At 43.7% G+C, this 16,520-nt stretch overlaps 1 protein-coding gene across 1 annotated transcript in view; it reads right to left on the minus strand.

Annotated features, from left to right (window-relative positions):
* The window catches only part of RANBP10 (RAN binding protein 10), a 69,656-nt gene that overhangs the window by 30,447 nt on the left and 22,689 nt on the right, over nt 1-16,520 (minus strand). The window contains exon 3 of the mRNA XM_032424238.1: nt 11,161-11,213. Coding sequence (XP_032280129.1) covers nt 11,161-11,213 — 53 coding nt within the window. The remainder of the gene's footprint in view (nt 1-11,160; nt 11,214-16,520) is intronic.

Here is a 16,520-nt window from a genome sequence, read left to right on the forward strand (position 1 = left end):
TTTTCTAGACAGGGCTACTTTGAGGCACTTTATAAGCGTGAACTGCAAGGCCATCACCAGTCGGCTTCTTCCCTTTACCAGCCTAAGCCGGCACTCACTTGGGAGGCTTGTATGGGGCCTACAATCACACCAGTGTTGCTGAGGCCTGTTTCCAGGCGCTCTGCCATGGTTAGGAGCAGGTACACCCAGATTCCCAGTGGGGCCCTGATGACTCAATTCACCCAACCGGACTCATGGAGGGGCTGAGCAGCCCCCTGGCAGACTCCTGTGAAGCCCTGTAGATCCTGGGGTGAAAGATATCCAAAGACAGTGGTGTTTATAGGTGGACATGAACGGGGCTCACCAGCTGGGGGGAACAAGGGTCTTCACACTACATGGAGTGGGACAGAAGCAGTGCCTGCTTAGTGGGTACCGACAAAGAGCATTTCCAGAGTACTGGAAACCCACCTACATGCCAGTAAACTTTAAGACATTCACTGTGCAAAGCCACCTGCTATTGGTATTTGCACTGAGCAGACACCTTACACTGCAAGTTATGAGGGTTTATCGTCAGTGCCTGCCACACTGACGGGCGCTAGCCTCGGCACTCGTGAACCTGGCATAAACACCCACGTTCTGCCCTCATCTCTGCTATCTGCTCTTCCTCTCACACGGCACATGCAAATGTGAAATATCGGCTATTTGCAGATCTGTCCCACCCAGCAGAAGCAGGCCCCAGCCACGAGATCGGGACACAAACATTCCCGGGGGCATGCTCCTAACAGACCATTCAGGGTAGGCTTAGTTAAGGTAAGCTCTAGGGGGAGGAAAAGATGTTCACTTGAACATGACCATCCTGTGGGAGCAGGCAGACAGTTCCCCTACTACCCTCCCACCCCCCTACCAGGGCCTAGTTGCGAGGTGCCATCTGCTTCAGGAGATACGCACCCTCCCAACCCCCAGTGCCCAGCTGTGGAGCTGCTTCTTTTCCAACAGTGTGAAGTAAGTAAGCCTCAAGGGTTCTCCTTGGAGGGGTTGTAGTAATTAAGGTAATATACGGCACACCAGAACAGCTGCCTCCTGCTCAGAAATGGCAAGGAGAAAATTATCAGCTACCCAGCTCTGATGCACATGGGGCTACCTATCAACACAGCCTGAGTCTTCCTGGCCCTCTCTGAGGCACAAGGCACAAAAGGAAGATCTGTCCTATCCTCAACCCCTTCAAAGCACCCAAGATTTGGAGAAGCCCAAAACCCTCTCTCTAGCCATGCCCCTGGCTTTTCCTCCCTGCTTCCTCAATCCAGGGATCGCAGCCCATGCTACTTGCTGCCAAATCAACAACGGGAGGGCCGGGCTGCAGGAACTCACCTGCCTGTAGATTATCCTGCCCTGCTTTCAAGCCATTTGCCCAAAAATTCTGACATTCTTATTTTGGACCACATGTGTTCCTTGGTTTCACATTTAATGGAGGCCAAAAACATCTTACAAAAGGTAAACATCAAAACTTCTGACCATGCAGAAACTTCTGACCATGCAAGCTGAGACGTGCCCATATGTTCCTGGGAAAGTCTGACTACCAGTCTCATACCAAAGGTACTCTGTTATCGTCTGCTCCCGGGACCAAGTGAGACCCCGAGAGTGGCTATCCCTACTCCCGACAGCCCTAGAGGCAAAGACGGCTGTGCTGAGCCAGTACACGAGAACACTTGAAACATCAATATCCTGACTTTATTTGCTATGCCATCTTCATCCTCCATAATTCAACTCCGGTTAACATGTACTAACATGGCTACTCAGATACAGAAAACACAAGCACTGGAAAGAAAATGTAGTTCCAATTACACCTAACTCCACTCTGTTATACAAACATTCATAAAAGAACTGTATTTATTTATTTACTTACTTACTTACTTATTTACTTAAGAACTTCAAATGTATAGGTACATCCTTCCTCAGGTAGGAAAAAATACTTTTTCTCAATTCCAACAAAAGCTAACATATATGTACGCTTTTTTTTATCAGGCACTATTCTAAGCACTTCACAGGAACTCACTAAATTCTCATAACCATTCCATATGTGAGTTGCAAACTAGTATTGTTTCCATTTTACAGATGGGGAAAAGAGAGGCACAGAGCAGTTACATAACTTACCTCAGGTAACAAAGCTGCCAGGATGCAAATGCAGATGGTGTGTCTCCAGAGTCCATGCTCTCAACCACTGACTGCATACTGCTCCACAAGCTGACCACAACCCTAAAGATCTGCTTCCTCACATGACTAAATGTGAGCCCATAGTTGATTCAACGACACTGAGCCCTAACATACAGAGAAGGGGGGATAGTCACTCCTCTTATAGGTAGAAGGTGGGGGCAGAGCCCCCATGCACAATCAGTGCCGCAATAGTTAGGGCAGAGTAGGGAGGCTAAGCTCCAAATAAAGGCTTCTCCCAGCCAAAGGCAGGCTGCAGGCCAGCAGGGACCTGACTCAAGACTGGTTCCAGAACCACACTTGGCTTACAGAAGCCACGGTGCTGAGGCAGAGCCCAGCAAGATGCAGGAACAGCCCGAGTGCATTTGTGCTCACTCTGGGAGAGTGGTGATAAAAAGATGTGGCCCAAGTCCCAGCGAGAACACTGTTCGGTAAATATGAAGGAGTCCCACGAGGCAGGGAGGTAAGCGTCATCACAGAAATGTGGTCAGGGCTAAAAGGATCAGGCAGTACTGCACAGGGGGACACAAGCAGGAAGGACACCCCCACAGCAAGAAGGGATCTATCAAGGGGCAGAGCGGGGTATGTTTGCAGCGTATCTGGGGCCTCACAAACATGCTGGTGTGCAGCCTGTGTGGAGGGCAGGAGGGGCAGAAGATGCTGAGCAAGGCTCACAGGACTGTATCCCTGGCAGAGGGGTCAGAAACACAAAACGGGCAAGGGACAGGAAGTGAAGAGCAGAGGCCTGAGGTAGAGAGATGAATCAGGAGGCCATGGAAAGAGCCCAATGGGGAGGCAATGACAGTGAGGATACAGAAGGGGGCCAGATTAAAGACACACTTGGGGAGTGGCAGAACCAAGAGATGAGGAAAGGGACAGGGCGAAGATTACTCTGAAGTGTGCCACCTGGGGGCCAGGGTGAACAGCGACTGTCAGTGGACACAAGGAAAGCATGAGGATCTGGGTTTTGCAGTCAGATAAACTTAGTTTGGAGCAAGCAGGTTCACTGTGTGCTGGACCTTCAACAAAGCACTGAGGTTTCTGGAGGTGTGACCTGCTCAAAGACAGAGTGGAGACAAAGAGGTGAGTTGTCTAATTGCCTGGATGGGTCACTAGCTGCCCTTCAACTGCACTTTCAGGCCTTGGCAAAGTACAGTCAACCATTCATAGGCCAGAGAGTCTCTGGGCCCCTCAAAGAAAGAGAGAACTGCCTCTACTGCCTCCACACCCACTTCACTCAGCTCTTGTAAGTTCTAATCCGGAACAAGACACAGGCAGCCAGAGAAGCAAGGAGCCCAGGGTAGAGGAGAAAGGAAGGGGGGGAGGGAGAGAGAGAGAGAGAGAGACTGAGACAGAGTGTGTGTGTGTGTGTGTGTAAGACAGAGGTTATCTCCTACAGTCAAGAAGTACTTACTTCAGAGAGAGAGGGGTGGAGGCTCTCTCTCAGTCAAGTCCATCATCTGTTCTTACTGGTTTCACTCAACCAGATCAGGAACTATAAGAAAAGGGGCTTCAGTTCTACACTTGGGCCTCCCCTTCCTCATAAGCTTTTCTTCCAAGGACTCATGAAAGGCAGGAATATATTAGAGCCAAAGACCAGGTACTTCTTGACAGCAGCACCTGGGCAGGCCAAGGCTGGACTTCCGAAGTTACCTTTTTCTTAGACCGACTCAGACAAGGGCTGTTCGATTTGCACTCTGCTACTTGCTCTGAACGACACTGAGACTTGGCATCAAAAATGGCTATCACCAGGCTACTTTATTAATAAAAGAATTCTTGAAACAAACTATCAGCAAAATCCTGAAAGCACAACACTAGTAGTTTGCAGTCTGTTCACCCACTATTCTGAAGACACCAAGCCAGATGAATTACTCCCACAGGGCCTGTCCTCCTCCCCATCTCTCTAATCCAAGATACCACCATGTTCTTCTGGGCCACTGAGACAGTCTCCTAATTGGCCTCCTTGCACCTGCTCCTGCCCCTGCCCCCTCCAACCTGGGCCGATCACACCCCTGCTTAAATCCCTCAGTGGCTCCCTGCAATACCCTACCCACTGTCTTCCTGACCCAGCACCAACCATCAGACCCACAGCTGCTTAAGCCCTCCAACCTGAAGCCCTCAGCCCTTAGGCACAAGGTTGCAGGTAACATTATTTTCAAAATTTCTTTTACCTTCTGGTAACAAATTCATAAAATAGATTGATATGTAAATGAATAAGAAAAAACAAATGTATAGGAAACTCTATGGCACACTGGGAACAAACTCTGTACCTACGTATTTCACAAAACCTGATGTGCTGAAGTATAAATCAGCATTAGGCAAATTTTTTAAAAGGTAGGCCACATCATATTCCTGATCATGATGGAATAAGGTCAGGCTCAGCCAATTACACAAAAATTAAATAGTGCGCAATCATGTGAAAATTACAGAGCACTCTACTGTCTTGAACACAACCTGGGTCAGGAAGAAAATCAAGAATAAAGAATGTAATAACTATCTTAAAATGAAAAGCTCAAACTAAAACAGTATATAAAAATTTGTAAGAGGGGGTGCCTGGGTGGTGTAGTTGGTTAAGGTGTCTGTCTCTTGGTTTCGGATCAGGTCATGATCTCAGGGTTGTGAGACTGAGCCCCACGTCAGGCTCCACGCTCAGCATGGGGTCTACTTAAGACTCTCTCTCCCTCTGCCCCTCCTCAACACGCTCTCTCTCTCCTCTCTCTCCTCTCTCTCCAATAAATTAATTAATTTAAAAAAAATTTGTGAGGGGCATATGGGTGGCTCAGTCGCTTAAGTGTCTGCCTTTGGCTCAGGTCATGATCCCAGGGTCCTGGGATCGAGCCCCGCAACAGGCTCCTTGCTCAGCGGGGAAGACTGCTTCTCCCTCTCCCTCTGACTGCCGCTCCCCCTACTTGTGCTCTTTTGCTATCTTTCTCTCAAATAAATAAATAAAATCTTAAAAAAAAAAATTTTGTGAGAAGTAAGTACTTAGAAAAAAATATCTAACGGGGCATCTGGGTGGCTCAGTCCTTAAGCATCTGCCTTCGGCTCAGGTCATGATGCCAGGGTCCTGGGATGGAGCCTCACATTGGGCTCCCTGCTCAGTGAGCCTGCTTCTCCCTCTCCCTCTGCCTGCTCCCCCTGCTTGTGCGCTCTGTCAAATAAATAAAAATAAAATCTTTAAAAAAAAGAAAAAATATCTAACAATAAAATTCTATCTTTATTAGTGAGAAAATTAAAATACAATGACAAACCTATACTTAAGAGTATGGGGGGAAATAAACCAAAGGGCAAAGGAAATAAAAGTAGAAGCAAAAATCTTCAACAAAATACTAGCAAACTGAATCTAGCATCATACAAAAAGATAACACAAGATCAATATACAAAAATCAATTACATTTTATACACTTGCAATGAACAACCTAAAAATGAAATTAAGAAAGCAATTCCATTCACAGTAGTATCTAAAAGAATAAAACACTTAGGAATAAATTTGACAAAAGAAATGTAATATTTATGATCTGAAAATTAGAAAATATTGTTGAAGCAAATTAAAGAAGATCTAAACAAATGGAAAAACACTTCACGTTCATGGATCAGAAAGTTTAACATTATTAGGATGGCAATACTTCCCAAACTGATCTATAGATTCAGTGCAATCCAATCAAAATCCCAGCTGACTTCTTTATAGTAATTAACAAGCTGATTCTAAAATTCATATGGAATTGCAAGGGAACCAGAAGAGTCAGAACAATCCTGAAAAAGAAGAAAAAAGTTGAACGACTCACACTTCCGATTTCAAAACTTACTACAAAGCAACAGTAATCAAGACAGTATAGTACAGGCAAGGACAAATATATAGATCAATGGAATAGAACTGAGAATCCAGAAAAAAAATCCATACATCTCTGGCTCAAATGATTTTCAACAAAGGTACCAAGATCATTCAGTAAGGAAAGAATGGTCTTTTCAACAACTAATGCTAGGGCAATTGGATAGCCACATGCAAATGAATGAAGTTGGATCCTTACCTCACACCATAAACAAAAATTAAATGGATCAAAACCCTAAATAAAAGTTGTTACCACATGACCCAGCAATTCCACTCCTTAAGTATATAATCAAATGAAATGAAACATATGTCCACACAAAAACTTGTACACAAATGTTTATAGCATAAATCATAACAGCCAAAAAGGAGAAACAAGCCAAATATTCATTTAAAAAATCCAAATATTCATCAACAGACACATGGATAAGCAAAATGTGATATATCCATATTATAGAATATTATTTGGCCATAAGAAGGAATGAAGTTCTGATACACACTACAACTTAGATGAACTTCAAGAACCGTATGCTAAGTAAAAGAAGCCATACACAAAAGGCCACCTGTGGGGGCGCCTGGGTGGCTCAGTCGGTTAAGCGTCTGCCTTCAGCTCAGGTCATGATCCCAGGGTCCTGGGATCGAGCCCTGCATCAAGGTCCCTGCTCTGCGGGGAGCCTGCTTCTCCCTCTCCCACTCCCCCTGCTTGTGTTCCCTCTCTCTCTGTGTCTCTCTGTCAAATAAATAAATAAAATCTTTTTTTTAAAAAAAAAAAGGTCACCTGTTATATGACTCCACTGATATGAAATGTCCAGAAAAGGAAAATCCATGGAGACAGAAAGTAGATTAGTGGTTTTCAGGGGCTACAGGGAAAGAGAATCAGGGAATTACTGCTAATGGGTATGGGGTTTCTCTTTGGGGTGATGAAAATGTTCTGGAACTAGATAGAGGTGATGGTAGCACAACTCTGTGACTACACTAAAACCACCGAAATGTACACTTTAAAGGGGTGAATCTTATGGTCTGCTCAGCAGAGTCTGTTTAAGATGCTCTCCCGCTCCCTCTCGTGTCCCTCCCCCACACGCTCTCTCTCCCTCTCTCTCTCAAATAAAGAAATAAATCTTTTTAAAAAGAAGTTTTATTGATTTAAGTAATCTCTACACCCCACATGAGGCTTGAACTCATGACCCCGAAATCAAGAGTCATGTGCCCTACTAACTGAGCCAGCCAGGAGCCCCTTTTTAGGTTTTGGATAATATTAATCATAGCCATTTTCCTATAAAGAGAATCAGATGGCCAAAACAGAATATACTGAAAGTGATGCCGTAAGAAAGAAGTTACCTGAACAAGCTAATAAGAGAGGAAAGGAAAGTCTTCAAAAGATGTCCTCCCCAAAAGACCAACTGGCTCTGATAGATTCGCTGATAAATTTTTCTAAACTTACAAATCAAAAGTAATCTACATGTACAGCCGTGAAAATAAGGAACCCACCCAATGACCAAGTAGGACTCTTCTCAACTAAACAAGATATGCTGAGTTATCTCAATATACACCCATAAGGCACTTATAAATATAACTGTCCACTTATGATTAAATGCTGCTAGTTAAATATTTCAGAATAAGGAAAGGGAGTCCTTTTTTTAAGCAAAATCTACCACCTTCTGAAGTTATATCACACGCCTAAGCTCTTACAATTCTTACTGCCCAGGCAGCCCATCTTAGCCTCCTCTACACTAGTTCACTCTTGAACTAGTTACTTATTAGCAAATCTGATCACATTTTGCCTATGTTCAAAACACTCCTGCAATCCCCACTGCTTAAATAAAGAAGTCCTGGCCCCTTGACATGGAATATAAGACTCTTCCTTCAACTGGGTCATCCTGACTGTCCCCAGGAAGCCAACCCATCACACTAGACAACTTAGAGATCTACTCACAGGCCTTATTGTACCACCACCAGACCCACCTGGCAAACTCCTATATGTCTCTCAACACCAGGCTGAAACACCCCTGTAAAGCCACAGTAACCAACCACCACCCCAACCACCACTTTCCATGAAACACAACAGTATCTATCAAGAAGATACACCAGTGCTCAAACATCTTATCTGAAGTTGTAACACCAAAGTCTCAAATTCTACACCCAGCCTAGGCCACCATCATCACTCACCTCCCACAACCATATATCCAAACAGTCCCAACAGCCTTCATCACAACCAAGGGTCTCTTGGAAATCAGAAGCAACAACCAGAAAGGCTTTAGCAGCTGCCATCCTCCATCTCATGTCCCCAGTGGAATACATGCTTATAGCTTCAGGTCCAACTCTTTATGAATGATGATACTTTCAGTTTTGGAGAACGTATGCTCATTAAGCCTCCCACACACATACCAAAAAAAGCAACCCCAGAAAATGGAAAGTGCCGAAGGGGATTCTGATCTTCCAAATCCAGCATTGGGATGAACAGTAACAGGCCCACCATCATTCCTAAGAGGAATGTCTCCCCTCTACCCCTACATCTGTCCTGTGCTAGGTCTTCCCAGCCATTCAGCCAGCCCTGTAACCTGGGAAAGCCAGACGCATCCATTCTTCCTAGGGAGAATCTCTATCTAGCTGCAATCTGATTCCTAGTTTCTACCTTAAGGAATAATCAGGGAGATTATCAGATATGGCAGAAAGGAAAGCCCTCAGAGCTGGCAGGCAGAGTGAAATGAAAACAGGCATGATACCCACAGAGGCCCCTTTCTCCTGCTGAACAAGAGACACACCACTCAGGATGTAAAAAAAAGTGCCAACTCTCCTGATACGTTAGTGTGGGAACTAACACCTCATCCACTGTCTCCAAGCCCCTTCTCCTACAGGCCCACATCTGGGCCTGGACAGGATCTGACTGCGCAAGGGCCCCACATGGACTTCCCTACAATGTTACATTCACGACATCAAAGCACATGACCAGCAGCTGCCCTCCAACTGGCCCGGAGGGGGTCAAAACCCCATCTTATGAACGAGGCAAACAGATCTGGCCAGCTCCACATGGCTCCATCTCAAAGAGATTCAGGTCAGCCCAGGTAGACCTTGAACCTCCCCCTCCCACTTCATCTGCTCCACTCTATGGATATCAAACCAAATGAGCCATGCAAAAAACGGTTCTTACTAAAGAAGGATGAGTATGTGGAACTTAGAATACCAAGCCAAGCACATGGTAAAAGGCTATATTCCAAATCCACCTGAAAGACAGATGTGAGGACTCCTTGATACAAGGCATTGGCTTTTGTTTATTTTGTTTTAATTCTATTTATACTTTTTAAACAAATAATATGTTCACAAGAAAGAAAATGTGAAAACTTTGAAAGTGAAAAATCTCCTTCCCAGTCCTATCCCTAGCCACCCTGTCCCTTCCCAAGTTTTTCTGTAGCTTTCCAAAGATATTCCATGCATGTACAAGCAGGTACAGATATGCTCATTTTGCCTTTTTTATTTTTGTACATTTGGTAGCATATTATACACTGTTCTATGCCTTATATTTTCCACTTAACAATATATCCTAGAGATTACTCCAAATCAGTACCTAAAGAACCTCCTCATTCTCTTCATGGCTGCATAGTATTCTTTTCTGTGGATTAACAAAAATTCATTTAACCAATGTTCAGGGTTGCTTAAAGTGACAGTTAATAACAGATTATAATAGTTACTTCTATATAATAAGCCTCTTTCCTCTGCCACCAAAGCAGTGCAAAAGTTCAAAGAACACATTTGAAGTAAGAAAAAGATTAAGGGGCACCTGGGTGGCTCAGCTCATTAAGCTGCCGACTCGATTTCGGCTCAGGTCATGATCTCAGGGTTTTGAGATCGAGCCCCTTGTCCCTCTTCTTCCCCCTCTGTCCCTTCTCCCTGTTGCAGGCATTCTCTCTCGCTCTCAAATAAATAAATAAATAAAATATTAAAAAAAAAAAAAAGATTACAGCCACATGCTACATGAAGAAGCCAAACATACCACACATACCCTGATTAATAACTAAAGGCCAGTTTTCACTCAGATCAAAGTTGAAAATTTTCAGACTCCTGACAATTAGTTGAATCCTGAGCAAGTCTAGATTTCAAGTACTTGAAATTAGTCAATCAGAAAAAAAAAATCTGAGGGGCACCTGGGTGGTTCAGCTGGTTAAGCAACTGCCTTCAGCTCAGGTCATGATCCCAGGGTCCTGGAATCGAGCCCCGTATCGGGCTCCCTGCTCAGCGGGAGGCCTGCGTCTCCCTCTCCCTCTACCTGTTACTCTACCTGCTTGTGCTCTCTCTCTCTCTGTCTGTCAAATAAATAAATAAAAAGAAAAGAAAATCTGTGACTGATATTAAGCATAGATGAGAAAAGATGTAACGTTTAAGTGCTGCTCTCTTTGGAAAAGCCAGCTGCCTTCTCTGTGTCTGAGGCACAAAAAGTAGAGAGAGCCAGGGCAAAAACACAGGGACTTTGCCTGCCTTCATGGTGGTGCCAGGGCACCTTGCACCATGTCACTTAGGCCACTGAAGGGAGAAATGGACTTAGGACCATCTTCTGGAACTCACCAGCTTCTGGTGGAGGCTTCTATCCCTTCAACTGTACACAGCCCAAGACTGGGCATGAGCCACTGGGCAGAAAGCGGCTGAAAGGGTGCCTGGGTTGTAGCAGAGGACCATCTGCAGGGTCCAGAGATTCCACAAATCTGAGGTTGCTGACTGCCAACCCAAGTCTCGCACACTTCCTATTTATTAAAAAATCACCTCGACCACGTTCCAAATGGGAGGCCACTTAAAGACTGATGGTTAATAATGGTGAAGTAACAGAGAAGCCAGGGTTGGCAGGAGCCTTCTTCTCCATATATGCCGGAGTCCCAGGCTGGTCAAAGGCCAATGGGAGTAAGGGCTACTAAGGCCTATCTCCACTAGGAGCAAGCTAAGGTTGGTTTTGACTGCAAACAGTTCAAATTCCAATGAATTTTTGGAATGGAAGCCCATACCATTCCAGCATGGCCATGTTTTAGGATCTTCCACCCAATGGCCTGGCTTTAGGTAAGGTAGTCAGCAAAATTCCCTCCAGCCTCTTGGCTGCCGCCATGATTCTCATCACAGAATGGATCAGAAAAGCAGAACAAATATTCTCTTAACCGGTGACTCACCAGGAAGTCTGTTCATGTTGACGCCTTGAGCTGAGAGTCCTATTCCCATGTACCTTCAAAAAATCACACACAAAAAATTTTTGGTTAGCAAATGATTATGCATCTCCCTTCTAAAATATTTCTTGGTAAAAGAAAAACAGGAAAAACAATGAATATAGAGATTCTTAACACACTAGTGGTTCTTGGAGAGCCTTCACATTTTGATTTTCTAATGAAAATCATCTCAATGCCTCAAGTAGCTGGAGAAACAAGAGGTAGAGTCTGTAACCAGGAACTTCAGTTTCGGACTAAAGTTTCCTGAAATCACTGCTTCCAGTCCTCGGTTTCTGGCTCCGGCTAAGGCAGCGGAATCTATCCTCAAGAAGTACCTAAAGTAAGTAGCTGAATCCTAAGTAGTACTTGGCAGAACAATGCAAGATCAAGCTCACAGGGACAAGCCACTCTTCACCAAGGACCAAGACATGGAAAAACTACAGCTATATCCTCTATGCTGTACTTTACATCTCTAATCCAGGCCCATTTTAAACATTTTTTTTTAAAGATTTTATTTATTTGACAGAGAAAGAGAGAGCGTGAGAGAGAAAAAGAGAGAGCACAACCGGGGGGAGGGGTAGAGGGAGAGAGAGAAGCCGACTCCCTGAGCAGGGAGCCGGATGCGGGATTTCATCCCAGGACCCTGGGATCATGACCTGAGCCGAAAGCAGACGCTTAACTGACTGAGCCACCCAGGTACCCCCACACAAAAATGTTTTTTAAAGTAATTACATAGGGTTGCCTTCTTTTGACCATTCCCAAGTGGCTGCACATTTACATTCCAATTGTTCCCTGTTGTAAATGATTCTGCAAGGAACACTTCCACATACATTTCCCCATCTTGGATTATTTCTTTTTTTCCCCCCGACATGCTCCATGAACCTACATACCTGTTTCCTAACACTACCTGAGTTCCCACAACATGGTGCTCCTGTCTCTGCAAGTCCTTAATCTATAGTAAATGCCCCTTTGCCCTTGTCTGGCTGGCTGTGCCACTGTGTTTTGGGGCAGCAGCCTCTACCATCCAAATAAAGGATCAGACAAGGAAGGAAGGCTCTGACCCACACATCTTCCTCTGAAACCAGCTACCCCATCATGCTGGCAGGAACCAGGAAGACACCAACACATGACCCTGATAACTTGGCCTGCAGGAGTTAGGGGAAAGAGGGAAGGGAAAGGAACAGCACTTCAAAGACGGACTTGCAAGGTTCAAAACTGCCTGCGACCTCCTGCCAAAAATGGACCTTGAAGAAGCATCAGGGGCAGAAGCAGTGTAAGCCTGCTGGCAGGATTCCCATTAGATTAAAACCTGCACTTTTTCCCAGAAAAACAGCAGCCCAAATAATCAGCTTCCTTACTTCACATGGTAGAGGCTGCCAAAAGCTGGTCTCCATTCTCTTAATGTCTCGGCTGACCAAGCAGCAAACAACCTCAACTGCTCTGCAGTCATCAATCAACATAGTCATGTACAACATAGCCAGGGGTTTCCGTGACTTGGATGTCAGCCCACTCATCCTGCCCTGTTTGGAGGGGCCTGAGTCTCTGCCCAATACCACATGTGATCCCACCCTAGCATACAGGTTTCCTGACACTAAGATGAGGGTTTGTGTTTAGAGCGCATGTTTCCCGGACGACCCTTAACCACTTAAGGTTAATGCAAATAGGGAAGGTCAAGCAGCTTGGCCACCAGCAACAGGGGTCTAATTCCATAAATTTCCATGGGAATGAGGAACTAATAAGCACATGTACTCAAACACAAGTTGCTTAGGCTTCTACACAGGGGAAGCCTTTTCCACCTCCAGCAGCTAGCCCTCAACACCTTCTTATAAACTCTCTACCCCATAGGTGGGATAGTGTTTACCAGTGGATGGCCTGGGAGCCTTTACATAAACCCTAGGGTCAACTTGTGAACCCAAGTGGATGAGCTAAGGGTAGAGCACCCAGAGGAGATCCAATACCCACACTTGGATGCCATGTCACCTGCAGGTGTCAATGATACAGGGAGCAACCCCACAGGAGCCTAAGTTGCATATTCATATGAAATTGGAGTTGAGTCAGTGTTCAAAAGAAATGAGTCCCAACTCTTCTAACAATGGGTGACACTATCTCTTCCAAAAGTATGATGTTATAAAATTACAAAAACTCACAGCCTTCTACCTTCCAGCATGTCTTTATGCACTTGAAAACTATTATCCAACCAGTCTGAGATAAGCAGAGAGTAAAAAAGCTATAAGGACCCCATGAATATACTAAAAAACATTGAATTGTACACTTTAAGTGGGGGAATTGTATGGTATGTTAAGTTACATCTCAGTCATACTCAACAAAGTAGGAATAAAAGACAACTGTCTCAACATAATAAAAGCCATATATGATAAGCCCACAGCTAACATCATACCCAAGGGTGAAAGACTGAAAAACTTTTCCTAAGATCAGAAACAAGACAAAGATGCCTGTGTTTGCCACTCTATTCAACAGAGTATTAAAAGTTCTAGCCGAAGCAATTAGACAAGAAAAATAAAAGGCACCCAAATTGGAAAATAGGTAAAACTCTCTCTTCCACAGATGACATGATCCTATATGTAGAAAACCCTAAAATGCTATTAGAATAAATAAATTCAGCAAAGTTGAAGGATACAAAATCAACAAATGAAAAGCAGTTGATTTTCTATACACTAACAGTGAACAATGAAAAAGGAAATTAAAATAATTCAATTTATAATAGCATTATAAAGAATAAAATACGGGGGGGGGCACCTTGGTGACTCAGTTAGTTAAGCGTCTGCCTTCAGCTCAGGTCAGGATCCTGGGGTCCTGGGATTAAGCACCATGTCGGGCTCCCTGCTTGGTGGGAAGTCTGCTTCTCTTTCTCCCTCTGACCCTCCCCCTCGCTGGTGCACTCACGCTCTCTCTCTCTCTCTTAAATAAATAAAATCTTAAAAAAAAAGAAGAAGAAGAAGAAGAAGAAAATATCAGGGTGCCAGGGTGGCTCAGTCAGTTAGACATCCAATTCTTGGTTTTAGCTCAGGTTGTGATCTCAGGGTAATAAGATCTAGTCCTGCATCGGGTTCCATGATCAGTCGGCTTGACTTTCTCTCTCCCTCTCCCCCTGCCCCTCCCCTCTCTAAAATAAATAAATAAATCTTAAAAAATTAAAAAGGAATAAAATACTTAGGAATAAACTTGACCAAGGAGACAAAAGACTTGTACACTAAAAACTATAAAATATTGCTGAAAGAAATTAAAGAAAACATAAATAAATGGAAAGACATCTGTGTTCACAACTGGAAAACTTAATATTGTTATGATGCCAATACTACCCAGTGCAATACACAGATTTAATGCTATCCATATGGAATCTCAAGGGACAATGAATCGCCAAAACAACCTTGAAAAAGATGAAAAAAAGTTGGAGGACTAACACTTGGTGATTTCAAAACTTTCCACAAAGCTGTGATAATCAAAACAGTGTTGGTACTGGCATAGAGACAGACATACAGACCACAGTAACACAACAGAGAACACAGAAATATACCCTCCCATATGTGGTCAACTGATTTTGACAAAGATGCTAAGACCATTCAATTGGAAAATGACAATCTCAACAAATGGTGCTGGGACAACTGGATATCTACATGCAGAAGAATGAAGTTGGGCCCTTACCATACACCATATGCAAAATTAACTTAAAACAGATCAAATAAACAAAGACCTAAAACTGTAAAACTCTTAGAAGAAAACATAGGAGAAAAGATTTACATTGGAATTGGCAATGATTTTTTGAATATTACACTCAAAGCACAGGCAACAAAAGAAAAAAACTACATCAAAATCTTAAACTTTTGTATCTCAAAGGACACCATCAACACAGTGAAAAGCAACCCATGGTATAGGAGAAAATATGTGCAAATCATATATGTGATAAGGGTTTAATATCCAGGATATTCAAAGATCTCTTACAACTCAACAAAAAACAAAACCAAACAGAAAACCTATTAAAAATGGGCAGGGACTTGAATAGTTATTTCTCCAAAAAAGAGACAAATGGCTAATAAGCACATGAAAAGATGTTCAGCATCACTAATCACTAAGGAAATGTAGATCAAAACCACAATGAGATACAACTTCATACCCTTTAGGACAAACAAACAACAGAAAACAGAAAATAACAAGTGTTGGTGAGGATATGAAGATTAGAACCCTTGTGCATCGGTGGTACAGCAGCTGTGGAAATCAGTATGGCAGTTAATCATATAGTAATTCTAAGTTTAAAAAATTAAACTATGTTGGGGTGCCTGGGTGGCTCAGTCAGTTAAGCATCCAACTCTTGATTTCGGCTCAGGTCATGATCTTGGGGTCATGAATCAAGCCCTGTAACAGGCTCCATGCTCACCTCTCCCTCTGCTCCTCCCCCCATTCATGCTCTCTCTCTCTCAAATAAATAAATAAAATCTTAAAAAATTACACTATGTTTTTAAAATGCTTAATTTTTAACAAAGAATTACCACATGATCCAGCAATTCCACTTCCAGGTATATACCCAAAAGAACTGAAAACAGGGAGTTGAACAGGTATCTGTACACTCATGTTCATAGCAGCATTATTCACAATAGCCAAAAGGTGAAAGCAAACCAAACCAAGTGTCTACTGCTGAATGGATGAATGGATAAACCGAATGTGACATATATACACAATGGAATATTACTCAGCCTTAAAAAGGAAGAAACTATGGGGCGCCTGGCTGGCTCAGTTGGAACAGCATGTAACTCTTGGAGTTGTGAGTTCAAGCCCCACGTTGGGTATAAAGATTACTTAAATATAACTTTTTGGGGACGACTGGGTGGCTCAGTCGTTAAGCGTCTGCCTTCGGCTCGGGTCATGATCCCAGGGTCCTGGGATCGAGCCCTGCGTCAGGCTCCCTACTCAGCATGAAGCCTGCTTCTCCCTCTCTCACTCCCCCTGCTTGTGCTCCCTCTCTCGCTGTGTCTCTCTCTGTCAAATAAATAAATAAAATCTTAAAAAATAATAAATACAACTTTTTAAAAAAAAAAAAGGAAGGAAATTTTGACATATACTACAACATGGATGAACCTTGAAGACATTATACTAAGAGAAATAAGTCAGTCACAAAAAGACAAATTCTGGGGGCACCTGGGTGGCTCAGTTAGTTAGGTATCTGACTTCAGCTCAGGTCATCTCAGGATGGAATGGAGCCCAGCATAGGGCTCCCCGCTCAGGGGAGTCTGCTTGCCCCTCCCCGTGCTCGTGCTCACACTCTCTTTCTCTCTCTCTCAAATTAAAAAAAAAAAAGGGGGGGGGGTGCCTGG

Source organism: Phoca vitulina, unplaced genomic scaffold, assembly GCF_004348235.1.
Source record: "Phoca vitulina isolate PV1807 unplaced genomic scaffold, GSC_HSeal_1.0 scaffold30, whole genome shotgun sequence".
NCBI classification, from domain to species: domain Eukaryota; kingdom Metazoa; phylum Chordata; class Mammalia; order Carnivora; family Phocidae; genus Phoca; species Phoca vitulina.